The sequence below is a fragment of the Scyliorhinus torazame genome, chromosome 1 (assembly GCF_047496885.1).
Source record: "Scyliorhinus torazame isolate Kashiwa2021f chromosome 1, sScyTor2.1, whole genome shotgun sequence".
Taxonomy (NCBI): Eukaryota; Metazoa; Chordata; class Chondrichthyes; order Carcharhiniformes; family Scyliorhinidae; genus Scyliorhinus; species Scyliorhinus torazame.
In genome coordinates this window covers 342,626,483-342,644,025 of record NC_092707.1, presented here as the reverse complement: position 1 = coordinate 342,644,025, position 17,543 = coordinate 342,626,483, and the positions used below count along the sequence as shown (strand labels likewise).

Sequence of the window (17,543 nt, the reverse complement as noted above, 5' to 3'; positions counted from 1 at the left end):
TAAATTAAATTTTACTGGAGTAATGTTCAAACAATTTCTGCATAATGTACTTTGTTAATTCTATAACAACGGGTCAAATGGATTTGATTTAACTAATTCTCAGATACTTTCCTCTTCAAAATTTTAAAATTAACCCAATTGTGTGTTTCATTTGCCTTTACTAACAATGCATTTGCATTCAAACTAAAACTATATTTACAAAATCAATGTCTAACATATGGTTAATACACCTCACCATTGGCTACGAGACATTTGGGATGCCCTAAAGATATGAAAGATGAGATATACAAATTCCAGTTAAGACAGTGAGTTAGATTGATTTTCTTCTTACATCAGCTCCAAATGAGCCGTCTTCCCTGGCACACTGTAAATCCCAGTTCCTAATAATAATAATCTTTATTGGCACAAGTAGGCTAACATTAACACTGCAATGAAGTTACTGTGAAAAGTCCTGAGTCGCTACATTCCGCGCCTGTTCAGGTACAGTGAAGGAGAATTCAGAATGTCCAATTCACCTAACAGCACATCTTTCGGGACTTGTGGGAGGAAACCGGAGCACCCGGAGGAAACCCACGCAGACATGGGGAGAACGTGTAGACTCCACACAGACAGTGACCCAAGCCGGGAATCGAACCTGGGACCATGGAGCTGTGAAGCAACAGTGCTACCCGCTGTGTTACCATGCTGCCCAATAGGTGAACTAATAGGTGATAATAATTCCTAAGAGGTGAACAGTTGCAGTTCCTTAATATGAGAAAGTCCAGTAATCTCACTGGGGTTACACTGGAAGCGCAAAAAAGTGCCTCTCTTTGGCATTGCAACAAAAGCTTTTGGTTTCCGAATGTGAACAGTTTAGATAACAAAGAACAAAGAAATGTACAGCACAGGAACAGGCCCTTCGGCCCTCCAAGCCCGTGCTGACCATGCTGCCCGACTAAACTACAATCTTCTACACTTCCTGGCTCCGTATCCCTCTATTCCCATCCTATTCATGTATTTGTCAAGATGCCCCTTAAATGTCACTATCGTCCCTGCTTCCACCGCCTCCTCCGGTAGCGAGTTCCAGGCACCCACTACCCTCTGTGTAAAAAAACTTGCCTCGTACATCTACTCTAAACCTTGCCCCTCTCACCTTAAACCTGTGCCCCCTAGTAATTGACCTCTCTACCCTGGGGAAAAGCCTCTGACTATCCACTCTGTCTATTCCCCTCATAATCTTGTAGACCTCTAGCAGGTCGCCCCTCAACCTCAGTCGTTCCAGTGAGAACAAACCAAGTTTATTCAACCGTTCCTCATAGCTAATGCCCTCCATACCAGGCAACATTCTGGTAAACCTCTTCTACACCCTCTCTAAAGCCTCCACATCCTTCTGGTAGTGTGGCGACCAGAATTGAACACTATACTCCAAGTGTGGCCTAAGGTTCTATACAGCTGCAACATGACTTGCCAATTCTTATACTCAATGCCCCGGCCAATGAAGGCAAGCATGCCGTATGCCTTCTTGACTACCTTCTCCACCTGTGTTGCCCCTTTCAGTGACCTGTGGACCTGTACTCCTAGATCTCTCTGACTTTCAATACTCTTGAGGGTTCTACCATTCACTGTATATTCCCTACCTGCATTAGACCTTCCAAAATGCATTACCTCACATTTGTCCGGATTAAACTCCATCTGCCATCTCTCCGCCCAAGTCTCCAAACAATCTAAATCCTGCTGTATCCTCTGACAGTCCTCATCGCTATCCGCAATTCCACCAACCTTTGTGTCGTCTGCAAACTTACTAATTAGACCAGTTACCATTTCCTCCAAATCATTTTTATATACTACGAACAGCAAGGTCCCAGCATTGATCCCTGCGGAACACCACTAGTCACAGCCATCCAATTAGAAAAGCATCCTTCCATTGCTACTCTCTGCCTTCTATGACCTAGCCAGTTCTGTATCCACCTTGCCAGCTCACCCCTGATCCTGTGTGACTTCACCTTTTGTACTAGTCTACCATGAGGGACCTTGTCAAAGGCCTTACTGAAGTCCATATAGACAACATCCACTGCCCTACCTGCATCAATCATCTTTGTGACCTCCTCGAAAAACTCTATCAAGTTAGTGAGACACGACCTCCCCTTCACAAAACCATGCTGCCTCTCACTAATATGTCCATTTGCTTCCAAATGGGAGTAGATCCTGTCTCGAAGAATTCTCTCCAGTAATTTCCCTCCAACTGAAGTAAGGCTCACCGGCCTGTAGTTCCCTGGATTATCCTTGCTACCCTTCTTAAACAGAGGAACAACATTGGCTATTCTCCAGTCCTCCGGGACATCACCTGAAGACAGTGAGGATCCAAAGATTTCTTTCAAGGCCTCAGCAATTTCCTCTCCAGCCTCCTTCAGTATTCTGGGGTAGATCCCATCAGGCCCTGGAGACTTATCTACCTTAATATTTTTTAAGACGCCCAACACCTCGTCTTTTTGGATCTCAATGTGACCCAGGCTATCTACACACCCTTCTCCAGACTCAACATCTACCAATTCCTTCTCTTTGGTGAATACTGATGCAAAGTATTCATTTAGTACCTCGCCCATTTCCTCTGGCTCCACACATAGATTCCCTTGCCCATCCTTCAGTGGGCCAACCCTTTCCCTGGCTACCCTCTTGCTTTTTATGTACGTGTAAAAAGCCTTGCGATTTTCCTTAACCCTATTTGCCAATGACTTTTCGTGACACCTTCTAGCCCTCCTGACTCCTTGCTTAAGTTCCTTCCTACTTTCCTTATATTCCACACAGGCTTCCCAGCCTTTTAGCCCTGACAAATGCCTCCTTTTTCTTTTTGACGAGGCCTACAATATCTCTCGTTATCCAAGGTTCCCGAAAATTGCCGTATTTATCCTTCTTCCTCACAGGAACATGCCGGTCCTGAATTCCTTTCAACTGGCACTTGAACATAACAGACATGTCAGTGTTTTTCTTCAACGCTTGCAGTCCATAGCAGAAAAGTGTATTTATTTGTGCTCACCACAGATGCTGCCAGACATGCTGGGCATCTCCAAAATGTTCTGTTTTTATTTCGGATTTCAATATCTTACTTTTTTTTTTAAAACCTGTTTAAATTCTAACACTTTTAACCTCAATCGCAAACCAAAATTTAGGAATAATTTGTAATAATTTAACAGAAACAGATAAATTTGATCCTCGTTGGAATAAAGCTCAACTTGAAAAAGATGGACAATTTCTTTTAGTTCACTAAGAAACTTTCTTCTGTCTTTTCGCTCCATCTAACCGTTGACTGTTATTGAGCCACCATGTCTGAGCCAGCTGGTAGCTCCCAAGAGTTATTTAATCCCTATTCTTTTGCTTGCTTGTACCCTTCAAAACGTTCCTTTCACTGTTAATGTAGCGTTGTGATTGACATAGCTTTATTAGACACTTATAAGAAGTGTTCCTTATTTGAATAATACTGTGTGATTTCCTTTTTTACTCGTACTCTTGTTGATGACTTTTTATCCTAACCCTACACGTATTCCTTTTTGCTACTAATTCATTATGCAGTGGAAATGAAAATTTATTTCCAAATCAAAGTCATGCCCTTTGAAAACATAATAAATGGCATTTTCTTGTTATTTAACAAGACAGCTTTTCATAGAATCATGGAATTTACAGTGCCAAAGGAGGCCATTTGGCCCATCGAGTTTGAATCGACTCCTGTGGGAGTCTGGTGTTGGATATGTGCAGGCAGCTGATTTAGTTTCTGTCAGTTACAGATCGTGGCGTTGATTCATTGGAGGGTTTTCACACAGCAGGTGATGCATGTGTCACAGGCATAGTATAAATTAACAAGGTGGTTGCTGTTTTCAGGCCTTTCCTGAAACAGACCTGCCATAAGAAATTGCAGCCTGTGCAGGAACCTACTTGTTGAGTGGGGTGACGGTGCTAAGTGGGACATCACTGCTTCCAGGGCAAGATTCAGGCCGTTTAGCAGGAGATATTCCAGGATCTTGCATAGGTGAACAGGGCGATGGAACAGGAGCTGTGTGGCTTCCCTGACTTGGCAAATGCTATCAACTTGGATTGGCGGCAGAAGTTTGGAATGGTGCCTGTATTGTGGATACTGGAAAGTTTTGCGAACGACTTCCTTTCTTCTGATCCAATGTTCTTCAGGAATTCTGTAAATCCCATTAATTCCTGCTGCGTTGCCTGGCTTGTTTGCTGACAGGGTGCTGTCCACTTCCTCATGCGAGTAAGGGCTTGAGAAGTCTGTCTCTTCTGGGGAACTCTTGGGACACCACATTGGGGGATGCTTTGACCATCCGCTTATCTTCTCTGCTGGTTGGTATGTTTGAGTTTATTAGGAATTGTGAAGCGACAGCACTTGATTCTGGGACGCTGGTGAGTTTATTGCTCAGCTGCTACCAGGCAGCATAGGAGTTTCTACACCGTCCAATAAGATAGATGGGCTGCCAGCTTTCAGACCTCGGTTAGTCTTCAGGTTAACTGGCTGCCATGCTAGGAGATCCACAATAGTAACTTGGTGATATTGGATCAATCCGCGTTTTATTGCCACCCTGCAGGATGTAGAGTAGCTTTCTGTCCATCATCTAGCCACACAATGCAACCCAGATCGAAAACCAAATCTAGTGAAGATTGACCCTGCATACTACTGCTCCATGGCACTGCCAATCCACTATGCAAATTCATCAGATATGCAGTGCAATGCTTTGGTCAATGTGGTCCACCATTCAGCTGGAGTTGGGACTGCCACATGGGTGCTTCAATTGAATAAAAAGGTTCCTATATAAATTCAATAATAAAACGAATAATGAAACGCATTGTGGTCAAAAAATGTTCTGTGTCCGGTTGCGGCGATGCGGAGCTAAGCCGCACATTTCGGCAGCTCCCATTATAACGGACTTTTGGGCTCTCCAGAGGAGCCCCAACGGAGGTTTTTTGATTTAATCCCATGTGGGAAGGTGAAGTTGTATGGCAGAAATTAGTGGTGGCGCGTCGGAGAAAGAGGCTCTGGAACAACGGCAAAAACGAGGGGGAAAAAAACAGGAGGGCGGAGATCGAGCAGCATGAGGGCCAGACTAGCAGGAGTTCCTTAAGCGCTGTGTGGAGGAGCTTAAAAAGGAGGTGCTGGCGCCAATGTTGTTGGCGATCGAGGGGCTGAAGGAGACCCAGAAGGCCCAGGCGGTGGAGCTTCGTGAGGTGAGGGATAAAACAAATGAGAACGAGGACGAGATCCTGGGCCTGGCGGTAAAAATGGAGGCGCACAGGAGGTGGGCCGAGAGACTTGAAGGCCTGGAGAACAGGTCGAGGAGGAAGAATCTCCGGATTCTGGGTCTCCCCGAAGGAGTGGAGGGAGCTGATGCCGGGGCGTATGTGAGTACGATGCTCCAGTCGCCTCTCCGAGCCCCCTGGAGCTGGAAGGGGCTCACCGGGTCCTGGCGAGGAGACCCAAGGCTGATGAGGCGCCAAGGGCGATAGTGGCAAGGTTACATCGCTTCACGGACAAAGAAAGTGTTCTGAGATAGGCCAAGAAGGTGCGGAGCAGTAGATGGGAGAATGCGGTGATCCGAGTCTACCAGGATTGGAGCGCGGAGGTGGCAAGGAGGAGAGCTGGCTTCAACCGGGCCAAGGCGGTGCTGCACAAAAAAAGAGTCAGGTTCGGCATGCTGCAGCCTGCGCGACTGCGGGTCACTTATCAGGACCGACACCATTATTTTGAAACGGCAGAAGAGGCTTGGACCTTTATTCAGATGGAAAAACTGGACTCGAACTGAGGGGCTCCGGTTGTTGGGGGGAGAGGGGGATGTTGGTTGTATACGGGGTTGTAAATATGGGTAAAGAATATTTCATGGGGGGGGGGGGGATAATGGATGGGGATGTGGGTAGAGTTCTGGTTAAAATCCGTTTTTTCTTCTGCAGACGAGATGGTGGGAAATGTGGGCGTCGGTGCTGGAGGGAGGTGAGACTCAGGGATGGGGGAACTGGGACAATGGCCGCAACAGGAGCTGCGCCACAGGGGGCGGGGCTGGCTCTGGAAAGCGCGGGCTTTTTCCCGCGCTGGGGGGGGGGGGGGGGGGGGGGGGGGGGAGAGAGAAGGAAGGTAAGGAGGAAGAGAGACTCCCACACGGGGGAAATCAACGGGAAGCCGGGGTCAGCAGAAGTCAGCTGTCAGCTGACTCACGGAAGTAATATGGGGGGAGCAAAAGTGCTATATGCGGATCTAGCGGGGGGGGGGGGGGAATGTGGGACAGCTGGCAGACGAGGAAGTGTGTGGGAGGGTGCGGGGGTGCATCGAAAGGTATCTGGAGGCCAACGACAACGGGGAGGTGCAGGTGGGAGCAGTATGGGAGGCGCTGAAGGCGGTGGTCAGGGGAGAGTTAATCTCCATCAGGGCTCATAGGGTGAAGAGAGAGGGCAGGGAAAGGGAGAGGTTAGTGGAGGAGATTTTAAGCGTGGACAGGAGATATGCAGAGGCTCCTGATGAGGGACTACTCAGGGAGAGACGAAGTCTCCAGGCAGAATTCAACCTGTTGACCACAGGGAAGGCAGAGGCACAGTGGAGGAAGGCACAGGGGGCGATATATGAATATGGGGAGAAGGCGAGTCGGATGCTTGCACATCAGCTCTGTAAGAGGATGGCAGCGAGGGAAATAGGTAGAATCAAGGATGGCAGGGGAACTACGGTGCGGAGTGCGGTGAAAGTGAATGAGGCATTCAAGGCCTTTTACGAGGAGCTGTATAGGTCCCAGCCCCCAGGGGGAAAAGAGGGGATGCGACGATTCTTGGACCAACTGAGGTTCCTGAGGGTGGAGGAGCAGGAGGTGGCTGGTTTGAGGGCGCCAATTGGGGTGGAGGAGCTGGTTAAAGGACTGGGGAGCATGCAGGCAGGGAAGGCCCCGGGGCCGGATGGGTTCCCGGTGGAGTTTTATAGGAAGTTTGTAGACCTATTAGCCCCGTTGCTGGTAAGGACCTGCAATGAAGCAAGGGAAGGGGGGACCCTGCCCCCGACAATGTCGGAGGCGACGATCTCTTTGATCTTGAAGCGGGATAAGGACCAGTGCAATGTGGGTCATATAGACCGATCTCGCTCCTTAACGTAGATGCTAAGTTGCTGGCAAAAATGTTGGCTACGAGGATTGAGGACTGTGACCCGGGGTTGATTCACGAGGACCAGACGGGATTCGTAAAGGGTAGGCAGTACCAGTTCCCGTACCAGCCTCCCCAAACAGGCGCTGGAATGTGGCGACTAGGGGCTTTTCACAGTAACTTCATTTGAAGCCTACTTGTGACAATAAGCGATTTTCATTCATTTCATTTCATTCATTTTCATTTCAGCTAAATACCAATGTGCGAAGGCTCCTAAATGTGACAATGATGCCATCGGTGGAGGGAGAGGCAGAGATAGTGGCAGCCATGGACACGGAGAAGACCTTTGATCGAGTAGAGTGGGATTATCTCTGGGAAGCGTAGAGGAGGTTTGGGTTCGGGGGAGGGTTTATTAGTTGGGTCAAGCTCCTGTATAGAGCCCCGGTGGCGAGTGTGGTCACGAACCGGCGGAGGTCGGAGTATTTCCGGCTGTACCGAGGGATGAGGCAGGGGTGCCCCCTGTCCCCTCTGCTGTTCGCATTAGCAATTGAGCCTTTGGCCATGGCGTTAAGGGAGTCGGGGAAATGGAAGGGGGTGGTCCGAGGGGGAGAGGAACATCGAGTGTCGCTGTACGCAGACGACCTGTGCTGTATGTGGCGGATCCAGTGGAGGGGATGGTTGAGGTCATGCAGATCCTACGGGAGTTTGGAGATTTTTCGGGCTATAAGCTCTACGTGGGAAAGAGTGAGCTCTTTGTGGTGCATCCAGGGGATCAGCAAAGAGGGATATACGACCTACCATTGAGGAGGGCGGAAAGGAACTTTCGATACTTGGGGATTCAGGTAGCTAGGAGCTGGGGGCACTGCACAAACTTAATTTGACGCGGCTGGTGGAACAGATGGAGGAGGATTTTAAAAGGTGGGACATGTTGCCACTCTCGCTGGCGGGCAGAGTACAGTCGATTAAAATGGTGGTTCTCCCAAGGTTTCTTTTTGTGTTCCAGTGCCTTCCAATCGTGATCACCAAGGCCTTTTTTAAGAGGGTAGGCAGGAGCATTATCAGTTTTGTGTGGGCGAGCAAGACCCCGAGGGTAAGGAGGGGGTTCCTGGAGCGTAGCAGGGATAGAGGGTTGGCGTTGCCAAGTTTGGGTGGCTACTACTGGGCAGCCAATGTGGCGATGATCCGTAAGTGGGTGATGGAAGGAGAGGGGGCGGCGTGGAAGAGGTTGGAGATGGCGCCCTGCAAAGGAACGAGCCTGGGGGCGCTGGTGACTGGTGATGGCACCGCTGCCGCTCTCGCCGACAAGGTACACCACGAGCCCGGTGGTGGCGGCAACGCTAAAGATCTGGGGGCAGTGGAGACGACATAGGGGAGCGTTGGGAGCCTCGGTGTGGTCCCCGATTAGGGATAACCATCGGTTTGTCCCAGGAAGGATGGACGGGGGGTTTCAGAGCTGGCATCGGGGAGGGATTAGGAGAATGGGGGACCTGTTCATCGATGGGACGTTTGCGAGCTTAGGGGCGCTGGAGGAGAAATTTGGACAACCCCCGGGAAATGCCTTCAGGTACATGCAAGTGAGGGCGTTTGTGAGGCGGCAGGTGAGGGAATTCCCGCTCCTCCCGGCACAGGGGATTCAAGACAGGGTGATTTCGGGCATATGAGTCGGGAAGGACAAGGTGTCGGCGATATACCAGGAGGTGAAAGAGGGGGAGGCTTTGGTAGGGGAGCTGAAAGGTAAATGGGAAGAGGAGCTGGGGGAGGGGCTGGGGGCTGATGCCCTAAGTAGGGTTAATTCCTCTTCCTCGTGTGCCAGGCTTAGCCTGATACAGTTTAAGGTAGTGCACAGAGCGCATATGACGGGGGCGAGGCTGAGTAGGTTCTTTGGGGTGGAGGACAGATGTGGGAGGTGCTCAGGAAGCCCGGCGAACCATGTCCATATGGTTTTTTTTTTCTGGGGGGCATTTGAGCAAGAAAACACATGAACGATCCGGAAAACTGACATGTACGGGAGGAATCCAATGTACAAAGTTCTGTATCATATTGACTTGCCATGTTCATGTCTTGCTATGCGAGCATTCTTTCTTTTTTGTTACGGGGGGGGGGGGGGGGGTTTGTTTGTATGGTTGAAAATGTTCTTCAAAAACTCTTAATAAATAAATATATATATTTTTTAATGTTCTGTACATCTTATTGCTGACAGGGAACGAACGTCTTAGCAAGCTTCAGAATTCTTTTTTTTGTATTTCTCACCTTAAAAACATCATCTCTTGCCGCTTGCAGTATATTTTGCCCAATCATAACCTCTGTGAAAACATTGGACTCTGCTGCCCACCAGCGAAGAACATCTGCTCCATAGGGTGGGTCTTGGTTTGGATCCTATATAACATAAACAATTCTCCTAAATACAGTTGATATTTATATTATGTAAATAAAGAACATATGCAATTTATAAATTATGTGATCTTTACATTTAATATTCAATACACAATTTGTATGAATTTTATTGTTGGATGAAAATAAATTTCTTGGCCTCACAGAAACAACAATATAACTTTCTTCAGGATAAACAAATTCACATCAACTAACACAATTTACATTCAGTGTCAAAGGAGATCGAAGGATTAAGACATTCACGTGTATATTCCTTTATATCATCCCAGCTACTGGAGGGTTTCATCCATTGATTTTCCCCGATGCCCATTTTACTAGGGCACTTTAGTGTCAGTCGCTGCCTTAATGTCCAGGTAAGAAACTTTCAGCCTCTTGTCTCACATTCAACTCTTGTCCAAGGATGTGACAAAGCCTGAACTGAGTGGATCTGACAGAATATGACCTCAGCAATTGCAAGCTAGTAATGCGAAGTAGTGAAAAACCCACAAATAAAATGGCATGTCTGAAGGGCAGGTTGTGTCTTGCAAATTTAATTGACCTTTTTGAAGTGTGCAGGGGAATGCCTAGGTTGTTATTTACATGAGCTTCCAGAGGCATTTGGTAAAGTCCCTCATAGGAGAATTTTAGAAGACAAATTATTGGCCTGGTTAGGAAATTTGCTGAGTAGCAGGAGATAGATGCTGGGGTTGTCAGGATGTGACTAGTGGTACCCTGCAAGCATCTATGTTGGGGTCCTAACTATTCACCTAATTGATTAATAATTCAGATGATGGGGGCAGGAAGTCATATGTCCAAGTTTTCCAAAGACAAAAGATAGGTGGCATTTTAAGCAGTGTAGAATTACAAAGGGAAAAGAGTGAGCAAAATAGTGGTAAATGGATTTCAATGTAGACAAATGTGACAAATGCAACTTTGGGTCTTAAAGGGTAGAACAGGATACTTTCTAAATGGTGAAAAGCTAGAAATAGTGAGGGTCCAAAGAGATTTGGGTCCATGTATGTTAATCATTAAAACGTCATGAAGCGTTACAGGAAATAATCAAAAAGGCAAATGGAACTGGCTTTTATATCTAGAGGACTTAAAATACAAGGGGGCAGAAATTATGCGACAACTACTCAAATCCCTGGTTGGATCACACCTGGAGTACTATGAGTGGTCTTGGGCATCACACGCCAGAGGAAGGATATAGTGGGCTTTGGAGGGAGGAGATTTATGAGAATGATAACCAGACTTCAAAGGTTAAATTACAAAACAACATTACACAAACTGGGGTTGTCTTGCCTGAAATTTAAATGGTTGCGGGATGATTCGATCAAATTTTCAAGATATTAAAGGGAACAGATAGAGCAAATAGAGAGTAACTGCTTCTGCCGGTTAGGGAGTCTAGGACCAGGGAGCATTGCCTAAAAATTACAGCCAGAAGTTCAGAAGTGAATTGAGGAAACAAACCTACACACAAAAGGAGGTTGATGCCTGAAACTCTCTTCCACGAACAGCAATTGATGCTTGGTTAATTGTTAATTTTGAGATTGAAACGTTTTGTTAACCAAAGATATTAAGGGATACGGGGCATTTTGAGGGGGGTATATATGGAGTTAGGTTCTCAAGCAACCATGATCTCATTCAAAGTCAGAGCAGAGCAGGCTTGAGGAGCTAAATGACATATCCCTGTTCCTATGGTGTATGCTTATAATGTGCTACTTTTATACATTTAGATGCTGATACCTATCCACCTTTATTAAGATATGAAAGCAACCATAAAAGAGTACTTTTTGGGGGGAGGGAGAGGAGAAAGAAAATAATGACTTACCAGTCCTCCATTAATAATAACATCTGGATCCACCACATTTCCCATAGATTTGGACATCTTCTCACCAGTTTCATTGAGAGTAAACCCATGGATGATCAATTTTCTGACAATAAATTATTCAAAGTTTATTAACCAAAATTCTTTCCTCCAGCAGTTTTTTTTACTGCTGTATAATTTCACATGCTGTCAAGATAGAATTTTCCATGCAAATGTTCCAAAACCAGGAACTTGCATTAAATTGTTTTGAAGGTAGCAAATTTATAAACATGGGCAAACAAACTCTCAGAAATACACTGAAAAAAAATAATTTAGACAGTTTTTTTGTTCAATATCAAAATGACTTTAATTTCACTTCTCAAAAGTTTGATAGTGTTGTCATTGGGGGGGGGGGGTTCAACTAATTTGGCAGGGAGTTGGGAACCAGAAGGTATTATCAGAGAGGGAAAAGAAGGTACGTGAAGATGTGGGAAGAGTCAGGTAGCACAGGTACCACCTGAGTAAACATTAGTAAGACATTAGGTGGCATCAGAGTAAAGGGAAATACATGAAGTCCAATTTAGGTTTACTGGACATGAAAATGAAAGCAGTGTGGTATACGAGGTTAGTGAGCTGCAGGCACACAGAGCCAAGTGAGAATATGATGTCATGGCGGTGAGAGAGACCAGGATTTAAAAAAAGAACTGATAACGAAATATGCTTGGTGTTCAGGAAAGATAGGGAATTAATTGATCAAGGAGAATATTAGTACTGGAGAGAGATAGGATGTCCCAGAGGAGTCAAGAACAGAAACTATTTGGTTAGAGCTGAGAAACAGAGGTACCCTCACATGCACTACTAGGTGTAGACCACCAAGTACTGTGAAGGATATGGAGGAACAGATTTGCTAGGAAAATACAGAAGATGTTGGGCAGCACTGTGGCACAGTGGTTAGCACTGCTGCCTCACGGTGCCAAGGCCCCAGTTCGATCCCAGCCCTGGGTCACTGTCTGTGTGGAGTTTGCACATTCTCCCCATGTCTGCATGGGTCTCACCCCCACAACCTAAAAGATGAGCAGAGTAGGTGGATTGGCCATGCTAAACTGCCTCATAATTGGGAGAAAAAAAAAATTGGATATTCTAAATTTCTGAAAAAAAAAAAATAATTAAAAAAAAAAATACATATGATGCAAATCTACAAAGAAATTAGACTGGGGATTTTAGGTATCGTAATATAAGTTTTAGTTTTGGAGAAGGATAAACATAGCATAAAACAAAAATTAAGAGCAGAATAATTGGGGCAGCATGGTGGCACTATAGTTAGCACTGCTGCCTCACAGCACCAGGGACCAGGTACAATTCCAGCCTTGGGTGACTATCTGTGTGGAGTTTGCATTTTCCCCCGTGTCTGCATGGGTTTCCTCCGGGTGCTCTGCTTTCCTCCTTCAGTCCAAAGATGTGCAGATTAAGTGGCCTGGCCATGCTAAATTGCCCCTTACTGTCAGGGATGTACCGGCTTGGTTACGAGGCTAGGGCAGGGGAGTGGGCCCAGGTAGGGTGTTCGTTCAGAGGGTTGGTGCAGACCCTTTATATCATTGGTATTTTGAAATCTGTCAAACGTTGCTTTAAACATACTCAATGACTGAGCTTCTACAGCCCTCTGAGATAGAGAATACCAAAGATTCACAACCCTCCGAGTAAAAATAATTCTTATCTCGGTCCCAAGTGGTTTCCTCCTTATTTTTAAATGGTGCCTCCTGGTTCTAGACTCCAAACCAGGGGAAACATCTTACCTGCATCTGCTCTGTCTATCCCTTTAATTATTTTGTGGCAATAAGATCATGGCTAATCTGATCGTGGCCTCAGCTCTACTTTCCTGTCGCCACCATCTTTAACAATAGGCAACCTTGTAGATCAAGAATCTGTCTAGGGCAGCACGGTGGCGCAGTGGTACCACTGCAGTCTCACGGCGCCGAGGTCCCTGGTTCGATCCCGGCTCTGGGTCACTGTCCATGTGGAGTTTGCACATTCTCCCCGTGTTTGCGTGGGTTTCGCCTCCACAACCCAAAGATGTGCAACGTAGGTGGATTGAAAATGTTAAATTTCCCCTCAATTGGAAAAAATGAATTGGGTACTCTAAATTTAAAAAAAAAAGAATCTGTCTAACTCAGCCTTGAATATATTCAATGAACCATCCTCAGCCGCTCTCTGTGGAAGAGAATTCCAAAGATTAACAACCCCCCAGACAAGAGATTTCTCATCCCTAATCTCAAATGGGAGTCCCCTTATTCCAAAACTGCTCCTAGTTCCAGCTTTCCCACAAGGGGAGACAGACTCTCAACCCTCCACTCTTTCAAGCTTCCCCAGAACTTATGTTTCAAAAGATTCTCTCTCATTCTTCTAAACTCCAATGAGTGTGGGCCCAACAAGCTCAACCTTTCCTCATAAAACAATCCCTTCATCCCAAGGATCAATCGAATGAACCTTCTCTTGATCTGCTTCCAATTCAAGTGTATCCCCCCTTATATAGAGAGTCGATGTCTATGTGCAGTTTGGAGCAATCCCGAGGAAAAATCATCAATTGGGAGCAAATTCAAAGCAGCGAGAGCAAATCTAGTCCAGGTAAAATGGGTCAAAAATTGGCATGCAAAACCGTAAGTGATCAAAGGCAGAGCTTTAAAGAAGTGATGATTCGAGATCAGTGGAGGTGCATTCCCATAAGGGGGAGAGGTAGGACAGAGCCAGAGCTTCCTCGATGATGAGAAAGATTGAGAGGAAGCTGAAGCAGAAAAATGGTGCATAAGACCACATTTTCCAGCTGACCTAGAGGTCTTGAACAAGAAAGAAGTTCAGTATGTATCTCTGCCTAGCTGGAACACCAGCGCAGCAAAATCAAGACGTTTGAAATCTGCCTGAAAATGCAGAGAACTATGTCCAGTTTGTCGAAGGGCACCTTGACGTGCCTGGTGTCACAATAACCCAGTGTTACATTCCTCAAATTATTGAAAAATGCAGTGTAATCAAGAGTTTCTTCCAAGTAGTGGGTGCCTGGAACTCGCTGCTGCAGGAGGTGATGAAAGCAGGAATGATAGTGACGATCTTGATAAATACACAAGTAGGATGGGACGTTTAAGGGTGTTTTGACAAATACATGTATTGGATGGGAATAGAGGGATACGGACCCCGGAGGTGTAGAAGGTTTTAGGTTAGACGGGCAGCATGGTCGGCACAGGCTTGGAGGGCCGAAGGGCCTGTTCCTGTGCTGTACTTTTCTTTGTTCTGTGTAAGACAATGTTTTTCTTTTCGTTCATGGGACCTGTGCGTCACAGGCTGAGCCAGCATTTATTGCCCATCCCTAATTGCCCTTGAGGGGGCAGTTGAGTCAACCACATTGCTGTGGATCTTGAATCAGATGTAGGCTGGACCAGATAAGGACCGCACATTTCCTTCCCTAAAGGACATTAGTGAACTAGGTGCATTTTTACAACAATCGATATTGGTTTTATGCACTGCTGCCTATGGCTCTAAGGACCCGGGTTCGAACCCGGTCCTGGATCTCTGTCGCTGTGTGGGGTTTGCACATTTTCCCCATGTCAGCGTGGGGTTCACCCCCACAACCCAAAGATAAGGGGTGGGATTCTCCAACCCTCTGCACCGGAATCACGCACGGCACAGGGGCAGAGCCGTTCACGCCGGAAATCTGGAACGACGCGCATCCGTGATTCTCCATGGACCCACCAATCCGGCTCACGCGGTCGACGCGGCGCTGGTCGGGGGCCATTGGAACAGGCCCGAAGGCGATTCTCCGTGGTCGACCGGCCGAACTCCCGCTGGCGTGGTTTACATGTGGTACCACCTGGCGGGAGCTGGGACCCACGGTGGCGGTTCTGGTGGGGGGCGGGGGGGTATCTGACTCTGGGGGCGGCCTCAGCGGTGGCCAGGCCCGCGATTGGGGGCCACCGATCGGTGGGCCATCACGATCTGGGAGGGACCTACCTTCCTCCGCGCATGCTCGCTGTGTGGCTCCGCCAGTGGGTGGCACCCATGCCGAGGTGGGCCGCCATGCACATGCACGGACCCACTTGCAGCCGCCGTGCGCATGTGCGGCCGCACGGTCTGGCTAGCAGGGCCCCGCCGACAGCCAGAGCTGCGGCACGCATGCCAGCGCTCTGCTAGCCCATGGAAAACGGAGAATCACCCCGGACCACCGAGGAAAAAAAACGGTGTGATCCTCGGCCGTTTTCCGGACTTAGTCCCCAGAAGGGAGAATCCCACCCGTGATTAGATGGATTGACCACGCTAAATTTTCCCTTAATTGGAAAAGAATAATTGGCTACTCTAAATTTTTTAAAAATGACAATGGTTTCATGGGCATCATTAGACTTCAAATTTCACCATCTGCAGAGGTGGGATTTGAACCTGGATGCCCAGAGCATTACTCTGGGTCTCTGGTTTACTAGTCCAGTGACAATACTACTATGTCACCGCCTCCCCCTGTCTAGCACAGGGCTAAATCGCTGGCTTTGAAAGCAGACCAAGGCAGGCCAGCAGCACGGTTCAATTCCCGTACCAGCCTCCCCGAACAGGCGCCGGAATGTGGCGACTAGGGGCTTTTCACAGTAACTTCATTTGAAGCCTACTTGTGACAATAAACGATTTACATTTCATTTTTCAAATACAATTGAGAAGCAGGTTGAATATAAAAAGTTCAGAGGGGAAGTGCAAAAAGCAAAAGAAGAACATGAGCGAAATTGGCAGCTCACAGCAAAGAACAAAGGTTGGTCAAAAGAGTGGGGCTGAGTAGGGACCAAAGGGGATATTTACACATGGAGACAAGGCTGAGGTAGTAAATGAGTACCTTAGCAAGGAAGATGCTGAAGAAGAAAGATGAGGTAATTGAGACACTGGATGGATTAAAATTGAGCAGGTTTACTTAAAGTCACCAGGTCAGATCAATTGCATCCGTGGATACTCAGGGAAGCAAGAGTCAAAACTGCGATGGAACTAATTGTAATGTTCCAATCCTCCTTAGACTCATGGGTGGTGCCAGAGGACCACAAAAATTGCAACAGTTACACCTTGGTTCAAAAGAGGGTATAAGGATAACCCCAGCAACTACAGACTGATCAGTTTAACCTCAGTGGTGAGGAAACTTTTTGAAACAATAATTCAGAACAAAATTAACAGTCATTTGGATAAATGTGAATTAATCAAAGAAAACCAGCATGGATTTGTTAAGGGCAAACTGCATTTAACAAACTGGATTAAGTTTTCCAATGAGGGTAATGCAGTTGATAGGGACTTCCAACTGGTGTTTAATAAAGTGCCACATGATTGGGTTGTCTGCATTTAAGTCTGTGGAATAGAAGTGAAGAAGTGACAGCATGGATATAGTTGACCAAGTGACAGGAAAACATAGTGGTGAATGGTTGTTTTTCCAGACTGCAGGAAGATTTATAATGGGGTACCCCAACGACTGGCATTTGCACCATTGCTTTTCTTGATCTATAATCATGACCTAGACTTACGTGTGCAGGGCACAGCTTCAAAATGTACAGATGAGAGTAAACTTGGAAGTATTGTGAACTGTGGGCAGGCCAGAGGTAGACCTTCAAGAGCAGGTAGGCTGCAGGAAGGTGTTGATATATATCAGGTGCAATTTAATGCAAGGGAAGTATAAAGTGATATATTTTTGGAGTCAGAATGAGGAAAGACAAGTCAAAATAATGGGTACCATTCTGAAGGGGGTGCAGGGTCCTAGAGGTATATATGTACAAATTAGTGAGACTGGCAGAGCAGGTTGGCAAAGCAGTTAATAAGACATATGGGATCTTAGGCTTTATAAATAGAGGTTTAGAGTACAAAAGCAAGGCGGCTTTGGATCTCCTTTAGATAACTCTGGTTTGGTTTCAACTGGATTAACGCATCCAATTATGGGCACCACACTTTGGAAAAGAAGGTGAAGGTAATAGAGAGGGTGCAGAAAGGATTTACAGGAATGTGGTGAGTCATGATGAACTTCCGTTGCAAGGATAGATTGGAGAAGTTGGGCCTGTTCTCCTTGGAGAAGGTTGAAAGGAGATTTGAGACAGCTATTCAAAATCATGAGGGATCTGGACAGTGTAGATAGGGAGAAACTCGTCCTGTTGGTAGAAGAGTTGAGAACTAGAGGGCACAGGTATAAGGCAAAAGGCACAAGAATCAAGGGCGATACAAGGAAAAGCTTACTTATGCAGGGAGTGGTTAGGATCTGGAATGTATTGCCACTGCCTATGAT

The 17,543-nt window shown here is 46.7% G+C and overlaps 1 protein-coding gene across 1 annotated transcript in view; it reads right to left on the bottom strand.

The window, feature by feature from the left end:
* iars2 (isoleucyl-tRNA synthetase 2, mitochondrial) overlaps positions 1 to 17,543 on the bottom strand; it is a 120,179-nt gene that overhangs the window by 9,548 nt on the left and 93,088 nt on the right. The window contains exons 16-17 of the mRNA XM_072509489.1: positions 11,291 to 11,393; positions 9,340 to 9,465 (exon numbers count right to left, since the gene is read on the bottom strand). Coding sequence (XP_072365590.1) covers positions 9,340 to 9,465; positions 11,291 to 11,393 — 229 coding nt within the window. The remainder of the gene's footprint in view (positions 1 to 9,339; positions 9,466 to 11,290; positions 11,394 to 17,543) is intronic.